The sequence below is a fragment of the Glycine max genome, chromosome 7 (genome assembly GCF_000004515.6).
Source record: "Glycine max cultivar Williams 82 chromosome 7, Glycine_max_v4.0, whole genome shotgun sequence".
Classification (NCBI taxonomy): domain Eukaryota; kingdom Viridiplantae; phylum Streptophyta; class Magnoliopsida; order Fabales; family Fabaceae; genus Glycine; species Glycine max.
In genome coordinates this window covers 15,782,109-15,803,392 of record NC_038243.2, presented here as the reverse complement: position 1 = coordinate 15,803,392, position 21,284 = coordinate 15,782,109, and the positions used below count along the sequence as shown (strand labels likewise).

At 37.9% G+C, this 21,284-nt stretch overlaps 2 protein-coding genes across 2 annotated transcripts; both read right to left on the bottom strand.

Moving 5' to 3' along the window:
- Positions 1 to 566: 566 nt before the first annotated feature.
- Positions 567 to 4,850, bottom strand: LOC100797503 (pre-mRNA-splicing factor SLU7-A). The gene is made up of 9 exons (XM_003529055.5): positions 4,621 to 4,850; positions 4,060 to 4,223; positions 3,837 to 3,949; positions 2,747 to 3,172; positions 2,491 to 2,626; positions 2,093 to 2,392; positions 1,659 to 1,875; positions 1,401 to 1,504; positions 567 to 1,101 (listed from the first exon to the last, which is right to left on the bottom strand). Exons 1-9 carry the CDS (start codon positions 4,634 to 4,636, stop codon positions 955 to 957), a joined length of 1,623 nt encoding a protein of 540 aa, XP_003529103.1. The 5' UTR covers positions 4,637 to 4,850; the 3' UTR covers positions 567 to 954.
- Positions 4,851 to 13,982: 9,132 nt separating this feature from the next.
- Positions 13,983 to 21,284, bottom strand: LOC100805548 (uncharacterized). Its single transcript, XM_003551476.4, has 2 exons — positions 17,794 to 21,284; positions 13,983 to 17,508 (listed from the first exon to the last, which is right to left on the bottom strand). Exons 1-2 carry the CDS (start codon positions 21,282 to 21,284, stop codon positions 14,043 to 14,045), a joined length of 6,957 nt encoding a protein of 2,318 aa, XP_003551524.4. The 3' UTR covers positions 13,983 to 14,042.

Here is a 21,284-nt window from a genome sequence, read left to right as displayed (position 1 = left end):
CCTGCCCACAAAGGTGTAAAGTTTAAAATTTCAGAAACATGCTTCACAAGCTTGAGAAGGTGGCAAAAAGAGAGGAATTTGAATAGAGACAAGGTTTAAAAGATAGAACAGTTTTGTAGTGAAAGACAAAACGAAATATCTGGCTCAAACTTGATTCAATGGCCTGAATTGAATAGCTCAAGGAAATATAAGCACCCATGAGGTTGTGGCATGTACTTCAGCAATTAATTGATATATCTTTAGAAACTATAACTATAATAATTGATACAAAAAAAAAATGTGGACATATTGAGACCATACTGCAGATGAGCAAGTAATATGCATCTTGAGGTTCATAATATTCATTGATGGCTACACAAATTCATCACTTTAAGTTAAAATACTAACAAGCATCTTGAAGATCAACTTTTCACGTTTGATGTATAATCTTGCCTCCAGAACGTTCAACAGATAAGATCTAATTTTTGAAGTACATGACGAAAATTTGAAATTGCAGTGGCCGTCTTTGATTTTAATAATCTGGGTAATTAAACATCCACACCCATATTTCACCTTTTTTTTTTTCCCCCAAACATAACTTTAGCACCTGTTACTATTTATTCTACACATCCACAGCAATATAACATTTTTCAATCTAACCCCTTAAAGTTACTGTTTCTTTTACACATCACCCCCCCCCAAAAAAAAAAGGAAACGAACGACAAAATGTAAAACTGCTATTAAAGCAAACATTTTCAAGTTGATCTAAGTCAAACGCGATTATATGAAGCACACAAAAGCTGTACAAACATTGATAGTTTCACCCTAGCCCCTCCTTCTCACTACGGGTCAAAGGATCAAGGATGCCAAACTGATAACCTATTCTGGCCAATCCAGCAGCTGGCAGTAAGTAACAACAGAGAGGCTCGTTGACTTGCAACCAAAGAGATGCAGGCCTTTTTATCCTTTCCAAGCTCAGTGCAGAAAATCCTTCATTGGATCATCATGATGTACTTTCTTCATCCTGTATGCCTCCATGTCCTCTGCAGTAACCTCATCGTTCCATCTAACATTATATTTGCGTTTCCTCTCATCTTTCTCTTCTCTCTTTCTTTGTTCCTCCTGTGAAAAGGCACCATAACACAACAATCAGCGCAACATAAGTATAAATGTCTGAATAATTACATCTCAAAAGATTGAATTCTCCAGAAAAAAGAATATACTTTACACTAGAGATGAAAATCCATATGCCAAATCATGTCATCTTTGTTTCAAGAAATTACATGCAATATTTATATCTTGAATCTATGGAATCTTGACCTTGGTAATTAGGTCAACAAAGTTATTGGCACAAAAATATAATTAATTCCAGGGGGGGTACAATAAGACACAAATACCAAACATGATAGACTGATATTTACCTTCTTGAGTGATTCAGCAAGCAATTTTTCATCTAGAACTAGATCATCGGGGACATCAGTACCCCATGTAGCAAGCTTTTTCTCCTCCACAGGTGCAGGATCATCTGTATAGGTTCATAAAAAGAATTAGAGATTAATAAATACATACTAAATACAATCACAGAAAATTGTCAAAGAAAGAAAAGAAAGTAATAACAGCAACGAAAAAGGAAGGAAGTAGGGACACATCATAGGTTTGGTGTATGTTAGTGTACGAACCTGTAGCAGCCTCCTTACGGGCAATATTAGCTTTCATAAGATCACTTGCAGCCTCAGCAGCCTCAATACCAGCAGCACCAGTGCAATAGCTATTGCGTATTGTCTGCTTGCAGCACTTATAGCCCCATTGATGATCCTTCCACCATGAGCCCCAAACAGTCGTGTGGTTGTTAATGTAAACATCTTCTTCATACTTGCTCCTGGGGAGAGCTGCTTCCTGTTGGAAATATCAGATAAATAACTAAATCTATCATCTTTAAAAAACAGCAATAACCCTAAAGCTGAATTCATAAAGTTGAAACTAAAACTCATGGTAAAACCCTAAAATGTTAACAGATCATGTATGAAATCCCACTACCACTACACTACCAAGAAGAATATTTAAGATTTATATACAAATGCTGCACCGTAAAGATTTAGAATGCATATCTTACCTGGCCCTTAATAATTCTACCTGCACGATCATACTCAACTTGCCTTTCACTTTGGCCCAGCAGAAGTTCTCTTGGAAGTTTGTCCTCATCGGCTGCATTGCCATACTTCTCAATAATGGTTTCCTTTGTTTGATACTTTAACTTCTCCTTCATGACCTTGAAATTCTTATAGAGTAATTCAGCTTGGGATGGAGCTGCTTGCATGTGAACATCTTGTCCCTTGTCAAAGGCTTCCCAAGCATGGATGTTTAGTTCCTTGAATTCTAAAGCTTGCCCACTATTTCTATATTGGTTATCACCCTGCAGTACAAAAACAGATTTAATCCAAATACAAGATTAAATATGGCAGTAAAAACTAGTGTTTTATACAAATTTTCATTCTAGAGACAAGTTATTACCAAATAAAACTTTTCATTTGGATCTGCATCTGGAAGTGGATCCTCACGCATGGATCTGGTCTTGGGATCATAGTGTGCAGAATTGACATCAAGATTAAGAAGATATTTTGCAGTATCCTCTCGAATACGTAGATTCCTGAAGAAAAAATGTTTCAGATCCAATTCCTCCAAGGCATATAATGAAAGAGAGAATCTTAAGTATGTGATTAATTAACTTGGCCTTGCATTATTAAAATGATGTTAACATAAAAATTACCTCACAGTTCCTGTACTCCCACCACCTGTTGTACGCACACGCTTCTCAACCTTTGCAAAGTCCATTTGTTTGCTCTCATCAACCTTTGCCTCATCTACCCTTAAATCATCTTCATCTTCATCTTCCTCTTCCTCTTCATCCCCATCACTTGCAGCATCCTCACCATTTTGGTTGCTCTTCTCCAGTTTCTTCAGCTGCTGTTCTTTCAGGTACTTCTTTCGAGCTTCATCTCTAGCTTCATACCTCTCAATGACTCGAGCATACGTTGATGCATCATAGCCATTCCATCTGTCCCGTTTTCCATCATAGTCAAGCTCAAAAGTTTCTATCTTTTCATCAGGAGCAATGTGTTTGTTTGTCCATTTTGCTCCCACTCTCCGTGGTCTTTCCATGCATGACTTAGAATCATGTGTCATAGCTCCACAGCTATAGCAAGAAAATGAAGATTGAAGCAGTCAATTAGCATATAAATAAATTCAGAGAAAAGCACGGCTGTGAAATTTGAGAGATTAGGTAAAGTGGCAAACTCATGGGACCTCAGCATATTTGAATATTAAACTCAAAATAGTTTATGATCTTCAAAAATAATATTTATAAAACTTATCTTAATAACCAAAAAAAATTAAATAAATGAGAAATATTCACATTCTAACTCTACAACAAAGCAAAAGAAAGTACTCCCTCCGTCCCTTTTTATAAGACATTGTTTTGAAATTTTTTTTATCTTCAAAAATAATACAAATAATAGAAGATGCAATTCAACTCAAGTACCCAGCAAAATCAGTCAAAAGTTTGACTTATAGATAAAAACCATGGGTAGATCCAGCCTCATAAATTTGGGTGTATAATTAACCGATTATGTGGGTGTTTACTTAAAACTCATAAGATGGCTGTCAAACTCTTGATAAACTCTTACAAGTTTTTGGTTTAAAGACACCAAGGAAACAAAATGAATGGATGAAACAAGATTTAAATATGAAATTCCATGTTCCTTTTAAGTTGCTAGAAAAGAACAAATCAAATCTGCAGACATAAACTATGCAGACACATGCACACAAACATATTTGACAATTAGAGTGAGACCACTTACTTCTCACAAGCACCTTTCCGATACTTGTCTGCCTGAAAGATTTTAGCACCTCTATCGTACCATGATTTGGTGTAATTGGGGTCAGATTTCCATTTCCTTTGATGTTTCAAACTCTACAAGCAAAAAGATGAAGAAGAGTATGTTAGTTTTATATATGTCAAACATCAGAATTTCCTACATATCTCAGAAGAGTATGTTAGTTTTTTATATGTCAACCACTTACAGGTCTCTCAGCATTAAGATACCAAGGAGCAGAGGACATATACTGGGGAATGTGAGGATTGATTTCCTTTCCATCTTCATCGAGTTCAGCTGGCGCAAGCCCCGCTTTACGCGCCTCCTCCAACTCAATCTGCTTGCGGTGGTCCTCCCTGGACTTAAATGCCACTGCAATCCACGCCACACAAGTTTAAAAAACACACACAACGGGCCAATTGAGGTACAAGGTAAATTGGGATAAACATGTTCACGTTAAAATTTCAATTAAAAGGAATACAATTGAAATCAGCCTAAACCCAATACGGGAAAAAACTTCATGCTATGCAGACTCTGCGTGCCAGGATTCATATACACACGATGAGTATCCATTAACAGAATGAAACAATAGCAAAGCCCGAAAAACAAAAATTACAAAAACGAAAAACTCAATCGAATAATAAAACCGAAGTTGCCCAGAAAAAAACGCCATGTTCATTAAAAAGCAAATAAGAATGGAATTGGGATTGAAATAAGAAACCCTAGAAAATAAAATCTCAGCGGAATTGAATGAGAAAAAAAGGAGTACCTGAAGCGGTGGCCATGATGTGAACAAACGCAGAATCAAACCGAAGATCGAAGAAGAGGAACCAAGCGGAGTCACTGTAATTGTGCTTGTTATTTTGATTTGGTATTTTGCGATTTTTCACGCTTTGCTTATCTTTTTAGCCTCAGCAAAATGCGATCATGGCCGTGATGCTCCTCTTTTTTCTTTTTTTTCTCTTCGCCGCCTGGTAATGAAGCCCAAAGGAAAAATATCCTTCAGAAATAGGTTGGGCTTTTCCAGAGGCCCATAATAATGACTTCCTTTTTACTTATGATACCCTCCCTTTCACTTTTTAAATGAAGTTCAATATTTTTTTTAAATAAATTGTTAATAGTTAAAAATAACTTATATTGTAGTGTAAATTATTAATTCTGAATTAATTAAAATATATTTTATACGTTCATAAATATTTATTTAATATGATTTAGAATTATAATGTAATGTATATACTAAAAATATTTATTTATTAAAAAATTAGTTATATAAAAAGAAACATTAATCTTGTGCATCTGATAGACAAAAAGGATAGTTAAGAAATATATTTGAAAGGAATAATTATTTTAATAAAAACTCAATATTTGATATTAGGACAAGACATGCGATGCAATGAGAGTTACTCCAAAAAATGCTTTCATTTTTTTATAAAAAAAATCTTAAAAGGGCTCTCATAAAAAAAAGCTTTTAAAAATACTCTTATTTAAAATAAATATTTAGATATATAATATACTATTTGATTATTGTATAAATTCATAGTGAAAAAATAATAAATAATATTTAAATACAATTTATAAATTTTATACATTTTATTTTAATTTTCATCTAAATATTTCAGACATTTTTGCTTTGCTAGTTTACATAAATCAATAACATGTTATGTTTTTTTTTATATTTGAATTAATTATTAGATGGAATTTTGTGGTGAGGGGACTTAATTTGAATAAGTGGAAGAAAACTATAAGCACTGAATATGAATAATTAAAACTAAAAGAATAAAAATCGCACATAACTAAAGTAAGAGGATTAAAAACGTAATTAAAATTTTATTAATTTATATAATGAGTTAATTGACACCTTACATGATATTATTGAAAAAAATCTCTTTTATTTGATTTTCAGTTATGTTTTGCTTTTGCTAATATGCTTATTTTAAAGTATTCAAAATGATAAAGATAAAATTTGAAGACTTTATCTAAAAGGTATGACAAATAAGAAGATGGAGTTCTAAGTCTAGGCATACTTCCTACGGGAAAAAAAAACATGCAGGATAAACCTAGTACAATAAAAAAGAATTTAGTTTAGGAGTTTCAATTTTGCTTCCCAAAAAAGGAAGAATTGTTTCAAAGGTATTTCATGTTGCCTAATTTACAAACTCATTGTTGTTTCCACTTCTTAGTCGAATATTTCTCTCCACAAAGTCTTTTTTTTTTAAAAAAAAATGATAAATTTTAATCCCTAATTAACCATCCGATGCATGGTTTCCTATTCTTTGCAAGTGTCTCCAATCGTTGATGAAAACAAGCTATCACCTCCGTGTAACTAAAACTGTCATGCTAACATAGTTCAAAACAACCTCGACGTTTGTGATAAAATCATTATCTGATATCAATTGCAAGAAAGTTATAATTATACATACAATTTTTTGTTCCTTTTCTCTTGTACATTTTGATATATGTTATAGAAGGAAAAATAGGGTGTGGCTAATTAGAATGCAGAGAGGTAAGAGGAGGCTATACGAGGATTTGGGTCTTGATCGTGAGGATGATTTCCAAACTGATGATGAAGAAAATCAGGCACAAAGGGTGTTTGAACATTTAGATGATGATACTGATTCAGATAATAATTCACCTACTTCACGAAATTTGTACAATGAGGTTTCCATTATCTCTTGGCCTCAAAGTTATAGGTAATCCTTCGATAATTGTTAATTACATGTGTTTTTTTTATTATTTTAGGTGGGGAACTTATATATGTATGCACTTTTGTTGTACATTCAATTTTAATTACTTTTGTCGTATAACGATTCCAATATTAATTTCTTTTTGGAAACTACATAACACTTGTAAATTTCAGGTACTACTAGTAACATTATAAAAAGATGATTCTCTTTGCTTATTGAAAAAAAAAACACTCAATTTTACGTACACATTAGGATAATTTGTATTTTTTTTTGAGTTTTTTTGTGGTCTTTATTGTTTGCATTGTTGGTCTTTTTATCTGTTTAAGAAACAAATTACTACCTCCATTAACATGTGTTGGTCTTTGTGATTCAACTTTTATATGTAATTCATACGATGATGTGGTTGCCTGCAAAAAAGAATTTACATATATAGGACAATGAATCTGAATATATGAATGTCCATTTGAATAGATTTTCATCGATAATGCTACACAAATACACACAAAAAGTCATTGCTTCCAATGACATGAATTTTTGCAATGATAGTACCACAAAAAAAATTAATCTAATTATAATTAGGAGAATAGGTTGCAATGGGATGAATGATTAACATTCATATAAAAGGGGTGAGTATTAGATACATTTTAAGGCCACTTTTGAAAGAGTTTGAATCTTATATAAAGTTTCACTTGGATAAACTTTTCATTGAGTATTTATAAGAGAGAGAAAGAGAGAGAAAATAAAAAAATAATTAAGTTTTTCTCCTAAATTAAAATTAACTTATACATAGTCTAAATTCATTTTTTTAAGAAAAGTTAGATTAAAGAACTTTTATAAAAATTTAAGTGCATAAGTTGACTTTAATGTATAGGAGAAACTTAATTTATTTTCTTCTTATATGAGTGTTTATTGATAAGTTTATTCCAATAGGACCTTAGACTTATTTTATCTTATAAGCACTTGTAACATGTGTCTAGCTAAAATTATGAAAGTGATTTATGACATTTACATAACACTTTTTATCTTATTTCAATGGGATTGATAAGTTTTATAAAGTAAACTTATTAAGAAACATTTAATTAGGTTATTTGTTGTCTTGAACACAAAACTTTTTTATTTTTATATGTTTGCAAAGGTTGTAACAAAATTTGAAACAAAAAGAACAAGTAATTAATTAATATGATTGAAATTGAAAGAAATAGATTGTCTATAAGTAGTAAAATCTTAAATTCATTTGTTCATGATGAGCAAACAATCTATGGACATGTTAACTAGTGTAACATCATCCGAAGCTACTTTCTTAAGGGGAATTGGTTCAATAGGGAAAGGTGATTCTCCTACTACATCATTCAAGAGATCTCAAGAAAATCAAGAGGATACTTCTTTGACTCTACCTTTAGTTTCTCAAACAACTTCAATCAAACAAGAGAATTATTTTGCATCAACACCCCATTTGCAATCACTTGTCTCTAGCAATCCAATATTTTCTATGGATGAATTGTCACCGCCACGACAACAATGTTCATTTTTAAAATCAGTGATTATCATCTTCATTCCATAATTTTAATTTCATCCTCGTATAATTACTAAGATATATGTCTTATTGAGTGTAGACGTATGGTTCATATCCTCTACATATACCTTGTTGTCATAATGTAAAATAACAATGGTGATTTTAATGTACTTACAAAAATATTTAGTTATTTAAAACTCAATCCACTGCCAAAGACATGGATGATATTGTTTTATGCACAAAGAAATGTTATCTTCATTATGTCAGGGACTTAAATAATTTGTTTTCTATGAAGGAACCAATATATTATGTGGGATAGGAATTCTTACAATTCCATATGCAATGAGAGAATGAGGGTTCCTCAGCCTTATAATACTTCTAATATTTGCTATCATGTGTTGTTATACTGGGATGCTATTAATAAGATGTTTAGAAAGCAAACCTGGACTCAAAACCTACCTAGATATTGGTCAAGCTACTTTTGGAATTGGTGGTCGCTTGGGCATTGCGGTGAGTAGAATAGTGATTGCATGCAAGCATCAAATAATAGTTTTAATTGGCTCCTCTAAAGTGAGTAAAGGTAAAGTAAATAAGCTTTGTCTGGGATGATAAACCTACCTAGATATTTCAACACATTTACTATTAATATGCATATGCACGTAATTTCGAACGTTGATTTTATCAACAATGATTGAGATTACTTACTTTACTTACTAAAGTGAATTGCACTCTCTACTAAAGCCAAATAAACTTCTATAGGTGTGCTTACACCAAATGTTGTTAATGTTGTGTGTAATTGTGAGGATGTAAAGGAAAAACTAACAAGTATCTTTTGCCCAAATGCAGATATTTTTATACGTGGAACTTTTTGTAAGTGCAAGAGTTTTATATGCCTTTGCAATTGCTTTATACATATTCTTTTGTTCTATTGATTCACATATGTACTTATAGATGAATAGCTCTTGTGTGTAGGCTTCTTGTGTTGAGTATATATGTCGCGGTGATTTTTGGATATCAAGCTATTGATTAGCGTTGACTCGCAATTTTTAAGATCACCACCGATCTTTTATTTTTCCGAAGAAAAGGGAGAAAGCTCGAAAAACCCTAGTTTTTAAGAGATCAAAGGTCCGGGGGTTGGTTACGCAAAGGGAAGGTACTAGCACCCTATACGTCTATAGTACTCTATAGGAACCTCTTGCTTATTTTATCTTTATGCTAAATTAATTTATTTGTTTGGAAATAAATGCTCAAGTGTGAAAAGGTTAAAGAGATAGGTTTGAAAGAAAAGAGAAGAAATGTTTTTATTTTTATTGATTTGGAAAGACAAAGTCTTTTGCCTACATACCCGAATGGGATCAAAATCATGTAGTTCGGGGTAGAAAGTCGAGTGGTTGGTTTTGATTGATTTTTAAAGTTCGAAAAAAGAAGGGTTTAGGCAAGATAAGAGGCCGAAAAGGCATAGAAGAAATAAAAGAAGTGAGTTCGATTGATTTTAAATTGAAAAAAAGTTTTGATTGATTAAGGATTGATTAAAGATTTGATTAAGAAAGAAAGAATAAAAATTGACCCCCTTTTTGAAATTTTGATTATGGAAAGTTTTTGGGTTTTGACTTTTTTTCTTTTTTCTTTTCTTCTTTTTTTTTTTTTTTTTTTTTTTTTTTTTTTTGATCTCTAGTTATGTAAAGATAAGCCTAAACGCGCCGGATCCCTTAAAATGACATTGGATCAAGTGAGGGTCCTTTTCCTCGGATACGGTTCAAATCACATGATCGTCCTCGGCGGAAAACATAAAAATAAATGTGAGTGTCGGTGCAGATTCTCATTTTTTTTTTTTTTATTTTACATTGGACCTAGATACATTCTAATTGGCAATAATAAATAAAAATTGCAAATGCATTAAAATAAATATGCTAGAAGAAATAATAAAATGCATGAAATACAAAACAATAAATACATATGGTGCATAAAATAAATAAAGAAGATAAAATGCAAGACATAAAAATAAATATAATGCTGGAAATAAATAAAAAAAGAGAATAAAAATGCAAGACATAAAATAAACATGATGCTAAAAATAAATAAAAATGCAAGACATAAAGTAAATATGATGCATAAAATAAAAAAATAAACAAAATAAAATAAAAAAATGCAAGACATAAAATAAGTATGATGCTGAAAATAAAATAAAACGAAAGTAAAAATGCAATACAGAAAATAAATATGATGCTAAAAAGAATGCGAGACATAAAAATAAAAATGCAAGGCAAAAATAAATAGGGTACATAAAATAAAGAAAATAAAAGTGCAAGACAAAAATAAATATGTAGCTGGAAAATAAAATGCAAGACAAACAATTAAACATGATGCTGGAAAATAAATAAAGAAAATAAAAATGCAAGGCATAAAATTAAATATGATGCGTAAAAATAAAAATGCAAGACATAAAATAAATATGGTGCGTAAAAAAAGAGAAAAAAAAAAAGGGGTGCAGTAAGGAAAAGGGGGGTGAGAGTAGGAATCGGAAAAGAAGAAAAAGAGAAAAAGAAACTGGGCCAGAGAGGAGTCCAACGGGCCAGAGGGGGGAACCGGACCGGTTTGGTTCAAGGGAAAAAAAAACCAAACCGGTCCAGCTTCTATATAAGGGCTAGGGGCCGGTTTTTTTCATTTTTCAAAAGCTTTTTCTCTCTCTTCTCTTTTTCTCTCTTCTCTTTTTCTCTCTTCTCTCTCCTCCTTTCCGAAGTTCCCTGCGGCCATGAACATTCCCCGGCGCGGCGGCCGCTGGCGGCGCCACCGTGCCGGAGTAGCTCAAGCCCCCCCCCCTCTTTTTTTTAACCTCTCGAACCCTCTTCACTCACTCGTTATGAATCTGAGGTTCGTTTTCAAAAGACGCGACACAGCAAGCCTAGATCTAAACTTAAAGCGGGTGGAATCCTACCCTTTTCTTTCGTGTTTGGTTGGGTTGAAACGGCTTTGGGCTGGTGACTGGTGAGTTAGGGCCGTGTAGCGTATGGTTCTGGATTCGTATTATTTTGGTTTATGCCGGTTCGGTTTTTGTGGTCTGTGTGATGATAGGGGTACGAATCGTGTGATTTGTGGTTTGAATGTGTTTCGGATTTTGATTCTGTTGGTTTTTTTGTGGTTGATTTGTACGGTGGTGGGTGGTGGCCTGAGGGAGGCTGCGTTGGTGGTTTGTGGTGGCTTGGTGGTGTTGGGTGTTTGACGCAGTGCTTGTGGTTTGTGGTGTTGGGTGGCGGGTCTGATGTAGGCTTGGCCGATGGTGGTGGTTCACGGAGGAGGAGGGTGTTGCTGAGTGGTGGCTAGTGGTGGCTTGGCTGTTCCGGCATTCTGACTGTTCGTATTCACCTCTGACGCGCACAGTAATTAATGCAGCATTTAAAGGGCAGAATTAGGGTGAAAAAACGAGGCGCCCCTCTGGGCCTGGACCAAAAAAAAACCGAAAAGAAAAAAGAAGAAAAAAAAAAAAAAAAAGGAAAGGAAAAAAAACAAAATATAAAACAGCAAAATAAAAATAAAATAAAATAAAATAAAAGTAAAATAAAAAAAACGAAAAGAAGATACTAATAAAGATATTAATAAAAAACGGAAATAATAAAACACTTAATAAAAGGAAAAAAGAAGAAAATAATAACTAAGAATAATAATAATAATAATAAAAAAAAGATAAATAAATAAATAAAAAAAGGGGTCGTCTTCAAAACAAAAATGAGGTATTTTAAAATACCTCCCTGCCGAAATTTCATCTGAAATGATGGAAATTTCCAGCTTAAAAGACGAGAAAAAAGAAATAAAAACGGGTCAAAAATGGGGTATGACAGATGCCCCTATTTAAGTCTCTTCGTTACGGAGATTTAAAAAGTGAAACTTTTAAAGCGACGGGTCGAAGAGATTTAAATACAGAGTACACCATTTTTGACCAATTTCAACTACAAAATGCTATGAATGCACTGTTATGCATGAGATGCTGTGCATGATCTGTTATGCATGTAATGTTGCGAATGCTTGCGATGCAAGTATGAATGCAAGACGAGGAAAATGGCTCGACTGGGAACAACAAAACCAAATGGTACCCGATTTTGTCAAAGAAACGGGGTCCGACTGGGGATCACATGGTTTTACTGGGGATAAATGTCAGCTGTTCGGGTTGACGACGAACTGCCACTGACGACAAAGGGACAAAGATAAATGTCAGATGTTCGGGTTATTGCCGAACTAGCCAACTGACCAGAATTGAAGATAAATGTCAACTGTTCGGGTTATTGCCGAACTAGCCAACTGATAAGAAACAAAGATAAATGTCAACTGTTCGGGTTATTGCCGAAATAGTCAACCGATAAGAAACAAAGATAAATGTCAACTGTTCAGGTTATTGCCGAACTAGTCAACTGATAAGAAACAAAGATAAATGTCAACTGTTCGGGTTATTGCCGAACTAATCAACTGACAAGAAACAAAGATAAATGTCAACTGTTCAGGTTATTGCCGAACTAATCAACTGACAAGAAACAAAGATAAATGTCAACTGTTCGGGTTATTGCCGAACTAGTCAACTGATAAGAAACAAAGATAAATGTCAACTGTTCGGGTTATTGCCGAACTAGTCAACTGATAAGAAACAAAGATAAATGTCAACTGTTCGGGTTATTGCCGAACTAGTCAACTGATAAGAAACAAAGATAAATGTCAACTGTTCGGGTTATTGCCGAACTAGTCAACTGATAAGAAACAAAGATAAATGTCAACTGTTCGGGTTATTGCCGAACTAGTCAACTGATGACATGAAACAGAGGCAAATGATGCACAAGCTGTTCATTAAAGAAATTGCCACTTGGCGGAGAGAGGGTGACATCTTTGGATCAGACACACTGGGGATGACACTCGGGGAAATAGAAGGTTACAAATTATTCATGATTGATTGAAATGAAAAGATAATTGAAGCAAGACTCATGATGGTTAATGCAGCCATGTACGCATGATGTTGTCTTTGTTGTATATGCATGAATGTGTATATGTATGAATGCCTGAATGACGACACGACTTGTATGACTGTATGGAGGATTGACTTGTATGATTGTGTGAATGATAGATTTGATGGAAAGTGACTCGACGTCGCATTACAAACACTCGGCAATCTTCAATGGGGATGATGCCACTAGGACATACCAAAATAGTGACGGGGTAAAGCCCGGCACATGCAGCAACTGATGGGGAATAAACATTTCTTGGGGAGAACGTGCCAATCCAAAAACATGGTAGAAGAGCTGGTGCTTCTGTGGTCATGCTTATATTTTTTTTCTTTTTTTTTTTTTTTTTTTTTTTTTTTTGAAAAAAAGCAATTGACCACGTGTAACCTGCAAGGTTTATCCATTCTCAGGGTAGCTGTTGACGCACCCTTCACTTATTCACAAGTTCGAAGAAAAAGTGTTTTGTTGTTTGTGCTCCTCAAAAAAGACATGAAAGAAAATTTATGATTTTGAGAAATATTTTGTTTCAAATGCTACCATAAAAAAAAAGGAAAGGTTTTATAAGCTGAATAAATGAGAATTCCAAATGAAAGGCAACAGGCTCAAATTTATTTGAAAGAGTGGTGACCTGCCAATGGCATGGCTCCACTGATCTTACAAAGTTTGGAAAATGGTAAATATAAATCGAAGGTTCATTGAACACAATAACCGTTGTTCCCTCTGACAACCTTGAATTCCACTGTTTGGATGCTTCAGATTCAGGGTCTCCCTGACATTCCATTGTGCCTCAAATGAACGAAGATCAGCTCGATGCAGTTACTTTGTCTTTTGGTCCTTAACTTTTGCATAGATCGCCCTTTCGGGTTTTCGACCTATCAGGCTAATTATTTTTCTGTTTGATGTCTCTAAATTTTGCCTGGGCCGCCCTTTCGGGTTTTCAACCCACCGAGACGCTCATTTTTGCCTAAGCCGCCCTTTCGGGTTTTCGACTTACCGAGCTGTTCTTTTATTTTTAGACAAAGTATTTCTTGACTGCATCCGCATTCACGGGACGAGGGAGCTCATCCCCATCCATAGTCGTAAGAGTCAGTGCACCACCAGAGAAAGCTCTCTTGACGACATATGGGCCTTCGTAATTAGGCGTCCACTTGCCCCTAGAATCGGGTTGGAAAGATAAAACCTTCTTGAGCACAAGATCTCCTTCTTGAAACACACGAGGACGAACCTTCTTGTCGAAAGCTTGCTTCATCCTCTGTTGATAAAGTTGTCCGTGGCACAAGGCCTTCATGCGTTTTTCTTCAATTAGATTCAACTGATCATATCTGCTTTGGCACCATTCAGTTTCTGATAACTGGGCCTCCATTAGAACTCTCATTGATGGAATCTCAATCTCCACAGGGAGTACTGCTTCCGTGCCATACACCAAAGAGAAGGGGGTTGCCCCTGTTGAGGTGCGCACTGAAGTGCGATACCCATGCAAAGCATACGGTAACATCTCATGCCAGTCTTTGTATGTTACCACCATCTTCTGCACTATCTTCTTAATATTCTTGTTTGCAGCTTCAACTGCGCCATTCATTTGAGGTCTGTAAGGAGAAGAATTGTGATGCTCAATCTTGAACTCTTCACACAAATCTTTCATCATCTTGTTATTCAAGTTCGTTCCATTATCTGTAATGATTCTGTTGGGCACACCATAACGGCAGATGATCTGATTCTTGATAAAGCGGACCACGACTTGCTTAGTCACATTTGCATAAGATGCTGCTTCAACCCACTTGGTGAAGTAATCAATAGCCACTAGAATGAAACGATGCCCGTTTGAAGCTTTCGGTTCGATTCTACCAATCATATCGATGCCCCACATAGAGAAAGGCCACGGAGAAGAAAGAACATTAAGTGTAGTTGGTGGTACGTGAATTCTGTCAGCATAAATCTGGCATTTGTGGCACTTCCTGGCATGCTTGCAACAATCTGTTTCCATCGACATCCAGTAGTAACCTGCTCTCAACAACTTCCTGGCCATTGCATGTCCACTGGAGTGAGTTCCAAAGGAGCCTTCATGTACCTCATGCATCAAAAATTCTGCTTCTTGCTTATCTACACACCTGAGTAGTACCATGTCAAAGTTTCTTTTGTACAAAACATCCCCATCTAGGAAGAAATTACCAGACAATCTTCTCAAAGTTCTCCTGTCTTTGTTGGATGCTCCAGGTGGATATTCCTGACTTTGGAGGAAACACTTAATATCATGGAACCAGGGCTTATCATCAACAACCTCTTCGACTGCAAACACGTGAGCGGGCCTCTCGAGGCGCTGAATTCTGATTGTTGGCAAATTGTTCCGGTGACTCACTTCGTACATGGAGGATAAAGTTGCTAACGCATCTGCCATCTGGTTCTCATCACGAGGGATGTGGTGAAGCTCCACTTTGTTGAAGAAGGTTAGCAAACGCCTTGCATAATCTTTGTATGGAATCAAGCCGGGGTGGCGAGTTTCCCATTCTCCTTTGATTTGGTTGATTACGAGAGCTGAATCCCCGTAAATGTCAAGGTTCTTGATTCTCAAGTCGATGGCTTTTTCAATGCCCAGGACACATGCTTCATATTCTGCCATATTGTTAGTGCAATTGAACTGTAACCTTGCAGCGAAAGGGAGATGATTACCTTCAGGAGTGATAATAACTGCCCCAATTCCATTGCCAAAGACATTCACGGCTCCATCAAAAATCAAACCCCATCTGGACTCGGGATCTGGACCTTCTCCAAGTAATGGTTCATCACAATCCTTCATCTTCAAGTACATAATCTCTTCATCCGGAAAGTCAAACTTGATGGGTTGATAGTCCTCAATTGGTTGGTGAGCCAAATGATCAGCAAGAACACTCCCCTTAATTGCCTTCTGGGTGCGGTATTCGATATCATACTCGGATAACAACATCTGCCAACGAGCAATTCTTCCTGTCAGAGCGGGCTTCTCAAAGATATACTTGATCGGGTCCATCTTGGATATTAGCCAGGTGGTGTGGTTAATCATGTAGTGACGAAGACGCTTGGCAGCCCAGGCTAGTGCACAACAAGTTTTCTCAAGTAGGGAGTACCTGGACTCACAATCTGTAAACTTCTTGCTCAAGTAGTAGACGGCATGCTCTTTCCTTCCGGTTTCATCCTGTTGTCCGAGCACACAGCCCATAGAATCTCCTAACACAGTCAAGTACATAATCAGAGGTCTTCCTTCAACTGGAGGTATAAGAATTGGAGGTTCTAGCAGATAATTCTTGATACTATCAAAAGCCTTTTGACAATCTTCGGTCCAAACAACCCCTTGGTCTTTTCGAAGCAACTTGAATATAGGTCCGCACGTGGCTGTCATGTGCGAGATGAAACGAGAAATGTAATTTAGACGCCCAAGAAAACCTCTCACTTGTTTCTCTGTTTGTGGAACCGGCATTTCTCTAATGGCCTTGACCTTGTCAGGATCTACTTCAATACCTTTCTGACTGACAATGAAACCCAAGAGTTTTCCAGATCTAACACCAAAGGTACATTTGTTGGGATTCAGTCGAAGTTGGTACTTTCTCAGCCGTTGAAACATCTTCAGCAAGTACTCGACATGTTCTTCTTCAGTGCCTGACTTGACAATCATATCATCCACGTACACTTCTATCTCTTTGTGCATCATGTCATGAAAGAGAGTGGTCATGCCTCTTTGGTAAGTGGCACCTGCATTTATCAACCCAAAAGGCATTACCCTGTAACAAAAAGTGCCCCAAGGCGTGATGAAAGACGTCTTTTCTCTGTCTTCAACTGCCATCTTGATCTGATTGTACCCAGAGAAACCGTCCATGAAGGAGAAGACTCTAGACTTTGCAGCGCTGTCAACCAACACATCGACGTGAGGTAGAGGAAAATCATCTTTCGGACTAGCCTTGTTCAAATCCCGGTAGTCGACGCACATCCTGACCTTGCCGTCCCTTTTTGGAACAGGCACTATGTTGGCTAACCATTGAGGATATTCTGATGTGACAAGAAAACCTGCATCGATCTGCTTCTGTACTTCCTCTTTGATCTTGAGAGCCATGTCAGGGCGAGTTCTTCTCAGTTTCTGTTTGACCGGTGGGCATTCGGGCTTCAAAGGCAAACGGTGCTCCACAATACGGGGATCCAAGCCGGGCATATCCTGGTACGACCATGCGAACACATCGACATATTCTTTGAGCAATTCAATCACCCTTCGTTTGACAGTTACCTCAAGCGATGCCCCAATCTTGACTTCCTTCTTATCTTCCTCGGTTCCCAAGTTAATCACCTCTACTACCTCCTCATGAGGCCGAATGGTTTTCTTTTCATATTCCAATAACCGAGCAAGTTCCTCCGGGATTTCATCATCCTCCTCCTCTTCAGCCTCGTAGACAGGAGATTCGAAGTTGGGAGAGAGTGCAGGGTTATTATGTTCAACGGGCTCATAAATGCCTAGTCTGCATATGATTGATGATTGACTTTAGAAAAATGAGTGTACAATGCAGACTTTTTTTTTTAATTAATTGAAATCAGAAAACAAAAATAAAATATTTTTGGGTTTTTTGTGTTACCATTTTCCAGCAAGAGCAATAAGTATAGATATTGGGATAAACCACATTTTCCATTAATAAGAGTAGTGTTTGAAACAAAACAGCCCTACATGATTGCGCTTTCGTCCTGGGCAAGACGAAAGGATCTTTTTTTTGAAAAACAAACAAACAGAGAAAACAAAGACACATTACTTTGATGCATGAACTACTGAAGGGACGTCAACCGCGTCCCAGTTGCGGACAAGTTTTCCAGGTGTGACAAATGCAAGTACTCTCTCTTCAGGAACGTCTTCCAAGACAGCATTGGCTTCTGGCGAGTTGTTGATGAACCCGGCGCTACAAAAGGTGCTAGTAATGGAGCTTGATCCAACACTGTTCGTTGCGGATCCTGCAGAGGAAGCAAATCCCAGTCCTTCACGGTTTTTACTCTCTATCAACTGCACAACTTTTCCCCATCCTACACCTGTTCCCTCCTGCACCACTTTCTGTGCGCTCTTCCAAGTAGCAAAAGACACTTCATTCTTCTCTGGCTTTTTACCCTCTACAGTCAGGCCTTGGAAAGAGGTTCCTTCTACTTCATCAGCACCAATAAAGGAAAAAGCTGACAAATGACTAACCAACAAGGCTTCCTCTCCACTCACAGTGATCAATCTCCCATTTCTGACAAACTTCAGCTTTTGATGCAAAGTGGATGTCACGGCCCCAGCTTCATGGATCCACGGCCTACCCAAAAGGCAACTGTATGCGGCTTGGATATCCATCACCTGGAATGTAATTTGGAAAACAAACGGCCCAATTGTAATGGGCAAATCAACCTCCCCGATAACAGACTTTCTTGATCCATCAAATGCTTTGACAACCACCCCGCTTCTTCTCATGGGAGGCCCCTGGTAGGAGAGTTGACCTAATGTGGATTTGGCCATTACGTTCAATGAGGAACCGGTGTCCACAAGTACATTCGACAGAGCATCAGACTTGCAGTTCACCGATATATGTAACGCCAGATTGTGGTTCCTCCCCTCCTCAGGAAGCTCTTCATCACTAAAACTTAAATTATTGCAGGCAGTAATGTTTCCTACTATACTGTCCAATTGATTAACAGTCACGTCCCTCTCCACAAAAGCTTGGTCTAACACCTTCATTAGAGCCTCACGGTGTGCTTCTGAGTTCAATAGCAGAGACAAAATGGATATCTTAGAGGGAGTTTGCAGCAGCTGGTCTACTACTTTATACTCACTCTTCTGGATCAGTTTCAGAATTTCGTCATGATCAGAATTCTTACTAGTCCCATTGGATTGGCCTACTTCCTTCCTTGTACCGGGGCCGTTCGCTGTCACCTGTTTAACTGCCGGATCATTCACTTTCTTTGCAAACAATGTGGGGATAACACGTCCATTCCTCAGAACCTTACTGTCACTAGCAATGTTGTCCACAGAAATCGCAGGAGTTAGAGAGGGTAAAGGCACCTCCTGCCCACCTTCCAACATCGTGGCACTATACTTGTAAGGGACCGCTTTTAGAGAAGCATACGGCATAGGTCCTGGCAAGCTAATCACCAGTGGAGTAGTAGTTGATTCCCCACTGTTATAGCTTATTTCCAACCGCTGAAACTCGGGGGTAATGACGCACACTTCTTTGTCCTTCCTCGTGATGATAAGTTCTCTGCTGTCTATCAGCCCTTGTACGTCCTCTTGTACCTTCGGGCATCCTCTTACATTCACAGGACATATTTCACACGCTGCATGATCATGGTCAAACAGAGCTGCCTCGCACATCTTGATATGTATTGGGACCAGGGGAGTTCGAACGTGCCGGACGTTCAGGATGACCCCGTCTTCATCACCATCTTGTATCATGTTGACAGCAGGCCCATGGTTCGGCAGAGGGTTCGCCTGAACATTGGGATTCTGATCTTTGAAGGATAGCAAGTTGGCCCGGACTAGTTTTTGCACTTCATTCTTCAGGACATAGCAGTTTTCAACGTCATGACCTGGGGCCCCTTGGTGGAAAGCGCAGGTTAAATCATGACGAAACCAGGGAGGTAAAACATCTGGTGTACGAGGGGGTGTTCTGACCTGGACAAGGTTTTTGGCGAGCAGGGCGGGGAGTAAGTCAGCATATTTCATCGGGATTGGATCAAAGGTTGTTTTCTGGCGGTTTTGTGAGTGATATGGTTGTTGGGGGGTCTGCGGGCGATGTTGTTGTTTTTGAGGGTATTGTGGCTGATGGTATTGCTGTGGAGGGTATTGTTGTGGAGGGTATTGTTGTGGAGGGTATTGTTGTGGAGGGTATTGGTAGGGGTAATGTGGCCTTTGTTGGTGATATGATGGGTTTGGAATAGTGGATGCGACATTCGCAACCTGACGATATGGGGTGAAATTCTGCTGAGGCTTACCATGAGCTACCATTCCCACCTCTTGATCTTTCTTCTTCGCAAAGTGGCCTCCAAACTTCTTGGCATTACTTGCGGCAGGGGCACTTTCCCCGGTCAAACGTCCCTCTCGGACACCTTCCTCTAATCGCACCCCCATGTTGACCATTTCGGTGAAGTCTGTTGGTGCACTTGCAACCATTTTCTCGTAATAAAACTGGCTCAGGGTCTTCAGAAATATTTTGGTCATTTCCTTTTCTTCCAACGGCGGGACAATCTGGGCAGCCACTTCCCTCCAACGCTGGGCATACTCCTTGAACGTTTCCTTCTCTTTTTGTGTCATCGCACGGAGCTGATCACGATCTGGGGCCATGTCCAGATTGTACTTATACTGCCGGATGAACGCTTCACCCAGGTCATTGAAAGTACGAATGCTCGCACTGTCCAAATTCATATACCATTTCAGAGCGGCCCCAGTCAGGCTGTCCTGAAAGAAATGAATAAGCAGCTTATGATTGTCAGTATACATGGACATTTTCCGCGCGTACATCACCAAGTGACTACGGGGACAAGAGTTCCCTTTATACTTCTCGAAGTCTGGCACCTTGAACTTGTGAGGGATAGTAACATTTGGGACCAAGCATAATTCACAGGCGTCCTTTCCGAACAGATCTCTTCCTCGGAGGGCTTCGACTTCCCTTTGCATACCATCAAATCTTTCTTGGAGTTCTTCCATCCTGTCGAAGGCTACAACATTTTCAGCTTGGAAAATTGGTTCAACCTCTTGTTGAATAGTGTGAATCAGTGGAGCTGAATAAGTCATTGCAGCTTGAGGGAAAGAGGTATTGGGTTGCGGAACCGGGGCTGACTGCTGAGCAAAAGGAGGTGGAACTTCAGATACAGCGGGCTGGGGGCTTCCACAGACTGGAGGTGGCATTCCCCATGTACAACCTGGAGGCAAAAAGAGGGGTGGAGAAGTCACTGTAGATAGCGGGGTTGTGCTCACCACAGGCTGCTCTACAGCAGCGGCGGCAGCTTGAGAGTTCTGGGCGGACAGGAGTGCACTCATCATAGTCGTCAACCTATCCATTCCCTCTCGTAAAGTGGCAACCTCCTCCCTGAGACTCTGATTTTCTTGTTCAACTATATCCATCCTCTTCCGATTGGCCCTGGTGTTGTAAATGCGAGTTGGTTTGTGGAGAATTCGCCGAGCCACTTTCCTTGGGCGGCGGCTGATTGACTCCCCCCCCTTTTGAAGTAGTGAACACAGTGTGAGACTCGATTTAGAAACCATGAATGCAACATGATGCAT

Bases quoted from the DNA above. Each gene is read 5' to 3' on its own strand.
- LOC100797503 (XM_003529055.5), bottom strand. The intron at 3,950-4,059 runs GTAAGTGGTTGA...TTTTGCTTGTAG, and splicing joins ATCTTAATGCTGAGAGACCT to AGTTTGAAACATCAAAGGAA. The intron at 3,173-3,836 runs GTAAGTGGTCTC...TTCTTGCTATAG, and splicing joins CGGAAAGGTGCTTGTGAGAA to CTGTGGAGCTATGACACATG.
- LOC100805548 (XM_003551476.4), bottom strand. From the start codon at position 21,284: ATGCATCATGTTGCATTCATGGTTTCTAAATCGAGTCTCACACTGTGT. The intron at 17,509-17,793 runs GTAATGTGTCTT...AATCATATGCAG, and splicing joins TCAGTAGTTCATGCATCAAA to ACTAGGCATTTATGAGCCCG.